The sequence below is a fragment of the Anastrepha obliqua genome, chromosome 2 (genome assembly GCF_027943255.1).
Source record: "Anastrepha obliqua isolate idAnaObli1 chromosome 2, idAnaObli1_1.0, whole genome shotgun sequence".
NCBI lineage: Eukaryota > Metazoa > Arthropoda > Insecta > Diptera > Tephritidae > Anastrepha > Anastrepha obliqua.
This window is the reverse complement of record NC_072893.1, coordinates 34,420,624-34,430,404: the sequence shown is the minus strand read 5'-3', so window position 1 is coordinate 34,430,404 and position 9,781 is coordinate 34,420,624. Positions and strand designations below refer to the sequence as shown.

The 9,781-nt window shown below is 35.8% G+C and overlaps 1 protein-coding gene across 1 annotated transcript; it reads left to right on the top strand.

Moving 5' to 3' along the window:
• The first annotated feature begins 523 nt into the window (after positions 1–523).
• On the top strand, positions 524–1,894 carry LOC129238078 (putative histone-lysine N-methyltransferase 1). The gene has a single exon (XM_054873117.1). The coding sequence runs from the start codon at positions 524–526 to the stop codon at positions 1,892–1,894; it is 1,371 nt and encodes a 456-aa protein (XP_054729092.1).
• The last annotated feature ends 7,887 nt before the right edge of the window (positions 1,895–9,781 follow it).

Here is a 9,781-nt window from a genome sequence, read left to right as displayed (position 1 = left end):
AAGCGGAAGCGATAACTGCATTGCCCGCTAGAGTATGGCCAGTGAAGCCATACAAACCACTAGGTAGGAGATCGCTGTTGATCGAATCAGGAAAAATTAATTAAATTAAAATTTACTCCTAAATGAACATTAACGTTAGAAATAACAAAACTAAAATATATGAGCAGAAACAACATAAGTAAATTTGATGATATATATATAATAACACCCAGAATGGGGTTAATTGATACCAAAACAGTGGACTCCACTGCAAATGTAATAAATAAAATAGAATCGTCAAATACTGATATGAAAATGACAAACATATTGTTACTGATAATCGTTATTATTATGTGTGCATATATTATTTACAAAGCCTACATCCTACATAATAAATGTATAAAAAAGAGAGCCTTAAGCCAAGCTAACGATCTTGATAAGATCTGAAAATAATATACAAACACACACGATTCTCATGATAATGTGTTTATATATACAAAAAAAAAACTTTTATATATATACATATACATAATGAATCCCAGGCATGGAATGGGAGCAACTAACCCTAAATATCCGTGAACTAAAAGAAAAATTTGATAAATCTTACAAATGTGTAAGCCAGAATAGGTCAATACAAAAGGATACTTTAAATAAACATGCGAAAATTCTTGTAGAAACATTTAATGATGCAAGAATATTAGTGCATGATAATAGACGCATAATAAATAAAACTAACTGGTCAAAAATATCAAAATTGTTGATCAAATTACGTTTAAATTTATATAACGTCAAAGAAAAGTATCAGCTAGATATTTTCATTCCAACAGTGTTAAATTCACCATTAACACTACATGGAGAAGAAGATCAGAAATCAGTTGAAACAGATTTAGATTCAGATCCTGAATCAAACGAAGAAACTGACATAAAAGAAAACGACCTAAAAGATCTTACTATTCCTGCACAAATCACTTTATCTGAAGAAGATAATGAGATAGAACAGGAAGAAGGATTGAATTCTAGCACAAGCTCAGCAGACACAGAAGAATACATCATGACAGACGTAAACGCCCAAAGGGCATACATAAAGGACATATCGAATGCCATTCCAGAATTCAATGGACAGAAAATACATCTTCAAAGATTTGTAACAGCTTTGAAGTTAATAAATCTGACAAAAGGCACATTCGAAGAAATAGCTGTTGAGGTCATTAAGTCAAAAATTGTTGGCTCAACTCTATACAAAGTCCAAAATGAAACGACAATTAATGCAATAATCAAAAAATTGCAAGATACTATAGTTGGTGAAACATCCGACGTAGTAAAAGCCAAATTGTCTAAAACAATGCAAAAAGGGAAAACTGCCGAAAAATTTACGACAGAAATTGACAATTTACGAAAGCTTTTGGAAGCTTCGTATATCGACGAAGGCCTATCAGCCGAACATGCTGACAAATTCAGCACTAAAGAAGCCATTAACACAATGGTTAAAAATTGCGAACACGGAAAGTTAAAAACAATCCTCGAGGCAGGCAATTTCAAAACAATGGATGAAGCCGTCACAAAGTATATACAATGTAGTACCGAAATGACAGGCAATCCCAATTCAATATTGCTAGCCCAAAGGGGCCGTGGTAATTATAACAACAGGAATAATTATCGCGGTAGAGGCAATGGTAGAGGCAATGGTCGAGGTTATTATAATAATAATAATTATAATAACAACAACCGCAATAATGGCCAGAATAATAATTACCAATATAATAATTATAGAGGTAACAATAGAGGAAACAACAGAGTCAACCATAGAGGAAATAACCACCAAAATGGAGGTTATAACCAAAACAGTTACAATAATGTAAGGGTGACCCAAAACGCTTCGGGAAACTCCCAACAGCCTTTAGATACTCAGCAGTAAATAATAAAATTCATACCATCAATCTCAGCCAAAACATATACGTAACCTTCACAAATATAAACACAGGGAAAGAACTAGTATTCTTGATAGACACAGGTGCAGATATATCTATATTAAAAGAAAATTCAGATGTTTTTCAATACATTCAAACTGATCATATAATAAATATACAGGGAATAAGTCAAGAAGTAACCAAATCTAAAGGACTTACTTCCATTGAAATCCAAACCACAAATTACATAATCCCCCACGATTTTCACATTGTAAATTTACAATTCGCTATTCCATGTGATGGAATACTAGGAATAGATTTCATTAAAAAATACAACTGTCAATTAGATTTCAAGCCGTCTGAAGACTGGCTTATAATCAGACCAACTAACTTAAAATACCCAATTTATGTTCCGATAACATACAGTTCTGGCAACAATTCCATAGTTCTGCCAGCAAGATCACAAGTGATCCGAAAAATTACAATAAACTCAGTAGAAGACAGTGTATTTATTCCAAACCAAGAAATTCTGCATGGCATCTACATAGCAAATACCATAGCAACAACCCAAAATGCATTCATAAGAATGCTTAATACAACAAATGAAGATCAGTTAATCAACATAAATAAATTAGAATATGAACCACTTTCAAGCTACGAAGTAGTTAAAACAATTCCAGAGAATAGAGAGAAATCTGTACTAAAACAGCTATCAAAGAATTTCCCACCACAATTTCATAATCAACTAACAACAATCTGTAAACAATACAGCGATGTATTCGGACTAGAAACCGAACCAATAACCACAAATAATTTTTATAAACAAAAACTGAGATTGAAGGATGATGAAGAAATATACATTAAAAATTATAGAAATCCTCACAGTCACAAAGACGAAATTCAGAAACAAGTCCAAAAACTAATTGACGACAAAATAGTCGAACCATCTGTATCTGCTTATAATAGCCCTTTGTTATTAGTACCCAAAAAGTCACTTCCAAATTCGGAAACAAAAAAATGGCGATTAGTAATTGACTATCGTCAAATTAATAAAAAACTGTTGTCTGATAAATTTCCGCTCCCTAGAATTGATGATATTTTGGATCAACTAGGTAGAGCAAAGTACTTCTCATGCCTGGACTTAATGTCAGGTTTTCATCAAATTGAACTTGAAGAAAAATCAAGAGATATTACTTCTTTTTCAACAAACAATGGTTCATATCGCTTCACGCGATTACCATTCGGTTTAAAAATAGCGCCAAATTCGTTTCAGAGAATGATGACTATAGCTTTCTCTGGACTTGAACCTTCACAAGCATTCCTTTATATGGATGACTTAATAGTCATTGGTTGTTCTGAAAAACAGATGCTCAAAAACTTAACCGATGTTTTTGAAAAATGTAGACAACACAATCTAAAGTTACATCCCGAAAAATGCTCATTTTTCATGCATGAAGTCACTTTCCTAGGACATAAATGCACAGACAAAGGAATCTTGCCCGACGACAAAAAATACGACGTCATCCAAAATTATCCAGTCCCACACGATGCGGACAGCGCTAGAAGATTTGTTGCATTTTGTAACTATTACAGAAGATTCATAAAAAATTTTGCTGATTATTCCCGTCACATAACGAAGTTATGTAAAAAGAATGTAAAATTCGAATGGACAGCTAATTGCCAAAACGCCTTCGAATATCTAAAATCAGCACTAATGAATCCAACACTCCTACAATACCCAGATTTCAGCAAAGAATTCTGTATTATCACAGATGCTAGTAAGCAAGCATGTGGAGCAGTTCTAACTCAGAACAAAAACGGACTCCAACTCCCAGTTGCATACGCATCAAGAGCATTCACAAAAGGTGAAAGCAACAAAAGCACAACAGAACAGGAATTAGCAGCTATACATTGGGCAATAATATATTTCAGACCATATATTTATGGTAGACACTTCACTGTCAAAACAGATCACAGAGCACTTACTTACCTATTCTCAATGGTAAATCCAAGTTCGAAACTTACTCGTATGAGACTTGAATTAGAGGAATATAATTTCACAGTAGAATATCTAAAGGGCAAAGATAATTTTGTAGCCGATGCGCTATCAAGAATTACAATAAAGGACTTAAAAAACATACAAATAAGTAATAAAATTCTGAAAGTCACTACCAGAAATCAAAATAAACAGTTAAATTCCTGCGCAGGAAAAGAAAAAGAAAAAGAGGATTTGCGAAAGCAAACTCTAAATGCTTCTCAGCCCAACGTATACGAAGTCATTGCAAATGACGAGGTACGAAAAGTAGTGACCTTGCGAATAACAGACTCTCTATGCTTACTAAAACATGGAAATAAAGTTATAGCAAGAATTGATGTTAGCAATATGTACACCAATGAAATTCTTGACTTAGGTCAGTTCTTTCAAAGGCTTGAAACGGAAGCCGGTATACTTAATATTAGCCAACTCAAAGTGGCACCGAGCGAAAAGATCTTTGAACTAATTTCAATAGATACTTTTAAAAAAATGGGCAATGAAATATTGAAATCTTTAAGAGTAGCGCTACTCCAGCCGGTGACCCTAATACAAAAAGATAAAGAAAAAGAAGCAATACTGTTTACATTCCATGATGATCCAATACAAGGAGGTCATACAGGAATAGCTAGAACAATAGCTAAAATAAAAAGACACTACTATTGGAAAAATATGACTCGTCATATCAAAGAGTATATACGTAGATGTCCCAAATGCCAAATGTCAAAGACGACATTACACACAAAGACCCCAATGACTCTAACTGAAACTCCAATATATGCTTTCGACAGAGTGATAGTAGATACAATTGGTCCATTACCACGCACGGAAAATGGAAATGAATACGCAGTCACTTTAATATGTGATCTGACAAAGTACTTAGTAGCAATTCCAGTTGCAAACAAAAGTGCAACAACTGTCGCAAAAGCTATATTCGAATCTTTTATTCTGAAGTACGGTCCAATGAAGACGTTCATTACGGACATGGGAACAGAATATAAAAATTCAATTATATCTGACTTGTGCAAATACTTAAAGATAGACAACATAACGTCTACTGCACACCACCACCAGACCGTTGGAACAGTAGAAAGAAGCCACAGAACATTCAATGAATATATCCGTTCTTACATATCTGTTGACAAAACAGATTGGGACGTATGGCTACAATATTTCGTATACTGTTTCAACACGACACCCTCTATGGCACATAATTATTGTCCATATGAGCTAGTTTTCGGCAAACAGAGTAACTTGCCAAAATATTTTACAAATATAGATAAAATAGAACCTATTTATAATATAGATGATTACTCTAAAGAAGTTAAGTTTAGATTAGAATCAGCCTATAAAAGGGCTAGATTACTATTAGAAAAACATAAAAATAGAAATAAAGAATATTACGATAGGAATATTATAGATAGTAACATAAAAATAGATGACCTAGTTTTATTAAAAAATGAAACAGGTCATAAGCTAGATAAAACATATTTAGGCCCTTATACTGTAGTAAAAATAGAAGATAACGATAATAAAATAATTAAAGACAGTAAAAATAAGAAACAAAAAGTACATAAAGATAGGTTAAAGATTTTCATTTCTTGATATATTAAATACATGTTACTTCACAATCAGTTGACTACTATTATAAAGTAAAGTATGGCCATACCTATAATAAGTAGTTAATGCTATATATATATATATATATCATCAAATCTACTAATTAATTAGTATTAAAATTCATAAAATGAAAAAAAAAATAAATATATATAATTATAAATTTTACACATAAGTAAGTAATAACACTAAGAAAATAACTTCATGTAATTACGTTATTTTTCTAAAGGAGGGAGATGTAGTATGTTCACTTATCGAATGCTCACTGTACTCAGTTGAATGCATAAATATTATTACAAACACATTGTAGCACTTGACTACAATATTCATATAAACAATGTGCAAGCACTTGTGGTAATACGATCCCTGGGCCATTGCCCTGATGCTCACTGTACTCAGTTGAATGCATAAATATTATTACAAACACATTGTAGCACTTGACTACAATATTCACATAAACAATGTGCAAGCACTTGTGGTAACACGATCCCTTGGACATTGCCCTGCATGGACATTACCGCATCGGCATATTTGATATGCGCCGACGGTTCAACAACCAAGTGAACATATTACCTCCTCCCCGCCGTTGCGAGCCGCGTCAGCCCTTAGACGTTCTTATGTAAACAATACATAAAGAATTACACATAAGCTGACCGCGCCTCTGCCGGCGTCTCTGACAGCGCAGCCACGCTGTCTTTAGCTGTAATAACCAGATTGTAATAACTAAAAATTCAATCAATAAATGACACTCGTAGTGACGAGTCAAGCAAACGGAACATTTCTGATTATTTAACAATACAATAGATTTTTTCGCATTTTTAGCTCATTTCGCGGCACCTTGGGGCAAACCTGACCTCAGTTCATTCACCACATACACACATTTGTATATATGCGCATATATGGGTATGTATTTACTTCTTTTATGCTTTATTTACTTATTTTTGAAATGCTTTAAATGACTAAATGGCAAGTTGTACTACGGCGTCAATATTTGTTTGGATATGCCATTTCCGTTTTAGTGTTTTTGTAGCGGAAATTTGAGTGGTGGATTGCTGACTATAAAAGCTGTAAAAATTAGTGTTTATTAAATTAATTCGAGTTGCTTGCACAAATGTAAGCAAATTCTTGAGCTAATTTCCTTGAATATTAAGATAAAAGTTCGTCTTGGTAAACAAACAAAGTGATAAGGTTTTAGCCTTATTGAACTAGATAAAAATCATATTTATAAATTTTTGGTAAAAAATAAAAATTATGAATATTTTTGCCTGCACCTTAAAATGGTTGTATTTGAAATTGACATTTTGTTTTAACGCTAATGGTAATTGGCCGAGGGTCTATTACATTTTTCATTTAATTCAGGTATTGAATATTAATCCTAGAAATCTCAAATTGTTCATTGAAGATTCGCATAAGTCGCTATACTCGTACAATGAACCGATAGAAACAGTAACCATCCGTGAAATCTTGGCTGGCATTTCGGAGCTTCCCGTTCACGACCCTCCTACCCTTGAGAGAAGAGTAAGACAGGGCGAGTCTATCCATGTATACATAGGTGGCTCAAAGCTCGAGGGAAAGGTGAGCGGAGGTGCATGTTCCAAATGTATAGGGTTTATGGGGATCTCCTTCAGTTTTCAGCTCCCCGACTACTGTAGTATCTTTCAGTCTGAACTGGTGGCAATAACGAAAACCGAGACACTGATACAGTGTGATGCGATACCCTGAGATGACATCTACATTTTCACTGATAGCCGGACGGCCATAAAATCCCTCACAAAGCAGGCGACCACCTCCAAGGTAGGCATGAAATACCGAGATGTCTAAGCCATTTCACCTAAAACAAACATGGGTTCCTGGCCATTGTGACATTGAGGGTAACCGATGAACTAGCAAGACTCGGCATCAAATTGACCGATGAGTAGGCAAACCCTTGCAGGATGGGTGGGCGTAAGTGGGGAAAGTTACTGATCGCCATTCACTTGAGAGTGGCCAGGACGATTCTTCTACATATGGTTCAAGCGGCTCACAACTTCCGGGATTACTCCAAGTATCCTCTGGGTAGCTTCCGAAAACCCGTTCGGGAATAAGCTAATTTGAGAAGGCGAGGCATCCCAGGATAGCTGGTTGTGTGCTGGGCTTGGGACCCGCCACTTAAAAATCCCCCCCAATAAAAACATGTATAAAGTCTCGGATGAGAACTTCCTATACTGATGACGACCGCTGCACACGAACTAAGGACTACGATTTGAGGGCATATACGTGGAACATAAAAATCGTGCTTGGGGACTTCAACGCCAGGGTGGGCAAGGAGGAAAGTTTTGGTCACACAGTCGAAAAATTCAGTCAGCACAACGAAACATCCGGTAACGGACAGCGGTAGATCGACTTCGCCGGGCCCGAAACATGGTAGTCATGGTGCAAGCTACTTATCTTTGAGGAAAACGTAATGAAATATGGCGTAATGAAATCACCTGCAGAATCGCGCGACAATTGTGGCCGACTCTAAATGCTAAACGCACAGAAACTCTGCTAAGCTAAATTAAGCACAGTCTTAGGTTTACCATTTTTAGGTTTACCATTTTAGGTAGACAGTTTTTTAATGAATTGGAATATCTCAGTTCAGCGGAAATCAGGTACCGTCTAAAAATTTTTAAAAGTACACACTGTCTTTAGGCGAGATAAGGACAAGTTCCCCATGCGTCATCCCAATGGATTATGTGCCTGAGTGTAACCCACAGGACAACCGCTTCAACCTAACCAACCTAACATCGAGTTTGTATAAAATTCATGGGAAAAATTGCTTAGCAAAGCAAACAAAATTAGTGCGATTTCAAGGTTTCTTTCTATACTTGTGTCAAGTGGTCTGTGTTTTTGACTCAGTAATTCACCCTTTTTGGGTTTTAAGATAATTACTTATGCATTTATGCATATATGTATATGTAAGCACACACAAGTGCCTATGTATGTATGTTAATTTTCATTTCACGCATATTTGTAATGTGAAACCACTTGAAATTCGATTACCAAAAATTTACCAACAAAAAATCGGAATCACTAAAAATAAACATTGCCCATTGATTAATTTCCCTGCTGAGTGGTTGCAGGCCACGGCGAGTATTGCGGGGAAATGCCTGAAAGAATACAGAAAATTGCAATTGAGCATGAAATTTTCACTATTTCCGTTGCACTGCATAGAAACAAACTAAAATTAGGGAATTTCACAAAAACAACACAGAGCAAATTTATTTCAATGGGCGTTTCTAAATCAGTGCTGCATGTGTGCCGACTTGCAACATATGCTTGTTGCATATCTTTAGAGCAAAACGACTGACCGATAGTTCCTTAGCTCGCTGCACGTTTGCTACGCATGCCACTTGTTTACTTGAATTAGCCGCATGTGCGTCTACATGTGTCGATATACTGATGTGCCCATGTGCGTGTTTGTGTGTACTTTCTGATTTTAGTAACTTCACGCCTCCAGGCAAAAGCGAAGCAAGGCAAGTGTAGTGAGTTTTTCTTAGCTACAAAAATTAAAAAATTAAAAAAAAAATATATAGAAACAACTGCACCAGTTATAAGCACATAAAACTATAAAAAGCTATATTATATAAATAAACAAAAATGTTGAACGGTCCAGCACGGCTCCGTCATTCGCCCTGTAAAGCAGTTCAAATTTCGGCTGGAATGGCCAGCAAGCAGCTCGCACAAACAGGCTACACATAAACCATGCACACATGCACACTTTTTTATTTGTGAATAAGTTTCTGATATTTTCAAATCAAAAAATTTGCCTCACCCAGCGTAATGCTTTGTACACTCACACACACACATACTCAACACCCACCGCACTGCGCTACCTTCTCTCATTTCACTCGTTGCACTTTTGGCCTCCAGTGGCTGTTGGCTGTGTTTGCCCGGGATTTTGTGCCTACCTTGAATTTAGCTGGCGTTTTGACTACATGCAGCTCGCGCTGTGCTGCTTCCATTTTTGTTTTCATTTACTTTCCGTAATTTGATTTTCCGTTGCTGCTTGCCATTGTTTACTTACAAAGTTGGATGCAAAGTCTACTGGATGTTGGCGGCTGTGGCTACTGACTGTTTATTGCGCTTACTGTTGCCCGCTGTAGGTTTTTAATGGCTACAATTTTTGACACGTGCCACCGTTCAGCTTTATAGGTACTCTTTTCCTTTTGAGAAACTCTTTTATTTGACTTAACTTTTATGGAGTGCAATCGACTGCACCAGAGGA